This window comes from Tetrao urogallus (assembly GCF_951394365.1).
Source record: "Tetrao urogallus genome assembly, chromosome: 1".
Lineage (NCBI taxonomy): Eukaryota > Metazoa > Chordata > Aves > Galliformes > Phasianidae > Tetrao > Tetrao urogallus.
Window position 1 is genome coordinate 151,079,936 of NC_136813.1, and position 6,000 is coordinate 151,085,935.

General features: G+C 34.8%; 1 protein-coding gene across 1 annotated transcript in view; it reads left to right on the forward strand.

Annotated features, from left to right (window-relative positions):
• Positions 1 to 5,682, forward strand: part of POC1B (POC1 centriolar protein B) — a gene marked incomplete at both ends in the record, with an annotated part of 41,734 nt that extends 36,052 nt beyond the window's left edge. Inside the window, 2 exons of the mRNA XM_079533087.1 lie at positions 4,183 to 4,365; positions 5,578 to 5,682. Of these exons, the coding sequence (XP_079389213.1) occupies positions 4,183 to 4,365; positions 5,578 to 5,682 (288 nt within the window). The remainder of the gene's footprint in view (positions 1 to 4,182; positions 4,366 to 5,577) is intronic.
• Between the last annotated feature and the right edge of the window lie 318 nt (positions 5,683 to 6,000).

The window sequence follows — 6,000 nt, forward strand, 5'->3', positions numbered from 1 at the left end:
GCCAGTTTTCAGTATATGTTTGATAAAACACTGGTAATGCACAATATGATTTATTTACATAAAACTTTAGTCTGTCGAGCCTGTGAACAGAAATGTTTAGTCTTTTATACTGTTACAGCAATGCTAAATTTAACATAACTGTAATCCTGGTAAAAATGAATCTGATGAATCAGTTCATTCCTGTAAGTGCATCAGGATTTCCACTAATTTTGCATTGATGTTTTTAAAAACAAATTAGCAGGTAGTTTTTATTGTATTGTACTGACCTCTTGACCTCTATAAACTCAGCTGGCTTCAGATGGAATTTGCTGTTTTCATGGTTAAGAAAATGCTATCAGTGAAAATACACGTTTTGCTAAGGAACATAGTTGGATAGTCTTGCCTGGTGTGCCAGCTGTGAATTTGTATCCTGATAGCACCAGCAGCCATGGCTGGATTCCACGTACTACCAGTAGTGATGGCATTTCGCATGGAAGAGTGAATATTTGCTTGCTAAATTGGATCAGTTGCATTTACAATAAGTATTTTCAATTTATATGTTTGGATTCATTTAGATTGCACATTCTTTTAAGATCTAGAGAAGATTAAGGTGTGTAAGAAACTATGAAACCTTTGAATTAAATGTGAAATCCTGTATTGTGAGTTGTTCTGAAAGCGTTCTGCTCAAACTAGAAATGTTTGGTTGAACTTTTTCAAGACAAGCTGCATAGTTTATATTATTGCCTGAACACAAAACTTCCATTAAAGTTTGCAAATAAAATATATATCAGAACAACCACATCAGATAACAACAGGCAGAGAACTGCAGTCTGACACATGGCAAATTTTTGCTGTGCTTAATGCTGATTCATGTGCGTGCAAGAGAAGAGAGGAAACCATGAGTGCTGTCATCAGCTGAAACCAAGAGGAAGTTTTCTGCAGTAGAAACTGATAAAACGGATTGTGATTTAGCATGCTGGGTGTTAGTCTACTAGATTAGAGAACTTTATTTTTTGTGGATCATTTCTTCATTCAGAAAATAATTTCAAAGCACTAGAAACTATCTGCCTCTAGTTATGGCCTGCCAAAGATACATACATACATACGTGCGTACATTCCCCTGTATGGTTCACTTCAGCATATCCGCAGTGAAACATTTTAGTTTGAGGGGTGGGTTCGCAAGATGGAGGAAAAAACAATGATGGCAATACCATCATTACTTCTCCTGAGAAACTTCCCATGATTAAAGACAAACAAACAAACAAAGAGAAAACCCAGAAAGTCAAGCTATGGTGAGATGGGAGACCGCACTGTCAAGTCTTTGCTTGTTGGTCTATTTTGAGCTCTAATGCCCTATTTATGACTAATTGTTTGTAGTTGTTTTAATCACAGTATCAGAAATGTTTTAGTATTAGCTGGCAAATGTGCCATGTGTTCAAAATTTAAAGCATTATTTTTAAAAAGCAGGCCATGCCAATTTTTGTGATTCATTAGGAAGCTTACCAATGTCACTTTTTCATATAAGCCCATCTTAATTATAAGATCATTAGGGTATTCATTTGGAAGCTGTTGTGTATATTTTCTGAATTCAAAGAGCTCTTAGAAGGCTGAAGCCTAATGATTTTCAATTGAGTGACATAGACGTGTATTATTTCCTACCTTTTTTCTCTTAATTTTTTTTTCTCTATAAATAAAACCACTCGGGCGTCTTGATATATGGATGCATTTTGCTCAAATTCTATTCTTATACATGATCTGTGAATGTTTCGTGGGAAAACATTTTGGAATACGCAGAGATGATCAGATCACATGTAAGGATTTTTCAGAAATGGATTAAGTACCACCCACAGAGTTTTGTCTTATTTTGCTCAACAGAAAACAAAGATGAGCAATTATGGTTTGCTGCTTATGACATCATTTATAGGCTGAATTTAATTTTCTACTGAACATCCGCTTGGTAATGTCATGGTAATAACTTCCTATTGATTAATTAAATCTGCTCCTTCTCCTCCTTGTTTATAACTCACATGAGTTTGTCCAAATGTGAGTCTGTTTTATTACTAAAGAGCTATGAATGGAAACAATGTATAGATTTTAATTTTCTTCTTAGTTTGCTCCAAAGTAACAATTTTAAATTGTTACCTTATTCAAATTTATTCTCTTACAATAAGGAGCAGCTCAGAAGTTTTACAGAATATCACAGGTTTTTTTGTTTTGTTTTTGTTTTGTTTCGTTTTTTTTTAATTAGAAGGCATTTTTACAACATTCCTGGCAGTTTGTGTTATTTTTATGTACTTGAGAATTAACTATTCCTTAGGACACTGAATTTGCAAAGCAGTATGCCATAACCAAAGCCAAACAGTATTGGCTGGTGTTTAAATATAGTTACTTAGGTTGCTCCAAAAGCAACTCCAACAGATACCAAGAACACAGTAGCACTGTTTAATAGAGCAAGACAGCCTCAAAACCCTATTTTTCAACGTAGTCACAACCATTAGCTATGCATTTTCACCAGCAATGAATAAGATCCTGCATGCAATGTTCATAAAAATCTGCACCAGCAGAGGCAACCCACTGTTTCACAGCTGCTATGACCACGTTGTTGCATTGAAAATGTTGCCCATACAATCTGTCTTTCACTGGCCTTAACAGATGGAAGTCAGAAAGCACCAAATCTGGACTATACTGTAGGTGTGAAAGGACTGTCCAGCCAAGGCTGACAGTATGCTTCATGGTATTCAAACTAGCATGGAGGTTTTCAAAGGATGTCTACAAAAAAAAAAAATATCGTACCAACTGGATGTTTTTCAGTGGCACTTTCAACTTCCCTTTCTCAATTGTCTGCATTTCATAAGGCACGTGATGATCAAGCAGGCAGTGTGTCCCACCTAAACTGTCTCCAGGCTGAGCGTACTCTAGAGAAAACATTCTTGACAGAGAATCACCCAACTTGTTTCTAAGTCTCCCATACCCTTGGCGACTCATCAACGTGCCTTGATAATCTTATAAAGGTTTGCCACTAATTCCGTCTAATAATTTACATTCTACAGAATTATTTTAGAGACTTAAGAGACAATTTTTAATGGTTCACAATGATTTTTAGATTTTCACTTGAAAAATCTATTCAGCATTACAATGTAAGTATTTTGACTATGTTGTAGACATTGTGTATTTTAAACTCATCAGATAAGATAGAAATTTCCTTTTTTTTTTTTGCTCAGTGCATGAATACTTTCATCAGCACTCAAGATATTTCAGAGAAACTGCTAAACTGGAACTACTTATTTTATAACGGTTGCAGATATTGCAAATATAATTAGAGATAATAAAATGTGATTGTCTGTTGCTTTCAATTTTTGTTTATTTTTATACTATCTGAAGGTAGAAGTTCGGAGAAATTGCAAAAGGATTAATAAATCAGGAGAAGTTTTTATGAGGGATCCTCTAAAGAATTAGTGATGATTTAACCTATCCTGGCTCAAAAGGGCCTTTAAATCTTCAAGGCACAAATAAAAGCAGAAGTGATTGGGAAGATCATGCTCTTTCACTTACCCTGAAGCAATATTTATACAGCAAAGTTATTTCCCTCGTGACATGGTGTGGATCTTTGCTGTTTTCTTTTCCTGTTTCCTGAAGAAATTGGTTCTCAAAAAAGTAGTGCAACTAAAGAAACATCTAAAAACTACTTTTTTGTTCTTTTAGCAGAAAACTCATACCAAAGAGAAATTTCATACTATGGAGTGGAACCCTTGTGATCATCCAGTCACATATGGAATTTTCATCCATATGACTGCTTTGAATGAATTCCTTTGTGAGCTAGAGCTATCTTTTTGAATTAAACTCAGGGCAGCAATAGTATTTGAGCTTTAATTCAAGCTCTGGTAGTAATGCATTTAGTTCTTCAATCAAGTACCTGAAAATTGTTTGTGTTGAAATCATTCGTAAAGACTGCTGAGATTTCTCAGTACATCGTGTGTGATTATTGCCTCATCTGTCACAGCTGAAATTACCTCTTAGGTCAGAAGGAGTTGAAGTGTTATGAATTGGACGTGGTACAAGAAGCAGATCTGAAGGCCATTGTGTGTACATGTGTAAAGATTTCTAACAATATAAAAACAGATCTTTCTGCTGATTTTCGTGTATTATTCCAATTAAACGAAGACAAGGGCAACTGAATATTCAAATGGTGTTTCTTTATTTAAGGATGATGTCAGCAATGAAGATTTGCAGTATCCCTCTGCTTCGGTCTTGGCAACAAGTTCAAAGAGGAAGTCTGAGAATGAGAGCGAATCAGTTATGCATAATGTGGACAAGAAAATAGGCATCTCCCCATCCCTGGGTAATGCTCTGGAGAACATTGTGGAACAGCTGGATGTTTTGACTCTAGTAAGTATGCAAGAACAGATAGCACTCACAGTGGAAAATAATAATTTTATCAATGGTGAAAAAAACAGGAACTATGCTCGTAAATCAGAATGTTAAAGTCTGTAGGCTTCAATGATTATATAGTCAAATGACTGTTTTGTTTCTTGCCTTTCAGCAAACACTGATTGCACGTGTTGTGTTTCCTAAAGTCAAAGCTTCCTGCTATGTAATCGTAAAGATTATTACTGTGTTTTTAACTGTAGAAAAAAAAATTCACTATTTTTCAATAGTGAGATCTAATGTGGATTCGCCAGAAGCCAGTTGTTGTGTTGACATTGTCAAATTCCAGCTTGAACAGTCATGCATTAGTAGGGGATGAACAAAGTAAATTGGCAATGTACCGTTAAATCCTTCTTCAAACTCAGTGCTCAAGATATTGGCTTAGGTAGGAATCTATGCAGTGGATAATTCCAAGTGTCAGTGAAACAGCACACATGTTAGTCTCTGTCAGTAACTCTGAGTTGCTTGTTTGCAAAAGCACAATACTTATTTTTGCTGATCCAAATTCAGACAATTTGTCTACTTTATGGTCTGGAATGTATTAACATTAATCAGTAATAGGAGTGGTTAGGATTTTTTCTTAATTCTTCTGCAATATGTATCTTAACTGAAGAAACATGTTTTGAAAAGTTTGGAGTCAAAGCATCAGCTGAAGATTATTTGTGCGGTAAGTTGCACTGGGAAGAAACTGTCAGCCTGTGTCTGGGAACCTACCCTTCTTGAGGAAGACGGTCTCTTGGAGAATGACTTTTAATATTGCTTTTTTTTCACGCTTCATTTATTTTTTATATCTTTAAAGTTTCTTTTAGGCTTTTGGAAGACATCATTTGGGGTCGCTGTTTATGGCAGTTTTTATATTGCAATATGGAGGCAGCTTTCACATAGTATTTCTGAGTAATTTTTATGTGCACATAAATATTGTACACACATGTACAGCTTTTTTTTTTTTTCTGAAAACAATTTAAAACCTTTGGACAGTCTTCATAGATACAAATCCATCATTCTTAAATACAGTTGTAAATAGTGGAGCAGCTAGGGCAAAGCCATCTTTAGGCTATTTTTTTGTTGAGTTAAAAGGATGTTTTTAAATGTTACCATTTTGTACACTTTCGTAGTACTGTGTGAATGATATAAAAACATACTAAAGCTATTGCTACTGTCCTCCTCATGCAGACAATTTCAATCCTGGAACAACGGCTGACTTTGACTGAAGATAAGCTGAAAGAATGCTTAGAAAATCAGCAAAAAAATTTACCTCAGGGAAGACAGGAAGAATAAAAGATGAAAATGAACTGCATTGATTAGTATGTTTTGTATTTTCACAAGGAAATAATAAATGTTGCTTTGTTGGATTTGACTATAAGTGGAAAAAAACTCCTTTTCTTCTTATCAATGTAATAAAAACTGAAGAAAAAAATTTATGATATTTTAAATATTGGTAGCAAGCAGACACTCTGGTTATACATTTAGTAAAGTGTAGCCCAGCCAAAAGTAATATCAGCCAAAGGTACCATCAAAAGTAGTATCCCACTGAATGTTTTGAGTTACAGGTCTCTTATTTCAGCCTAATAAGATCTTTAAATTAAACAACAAGAT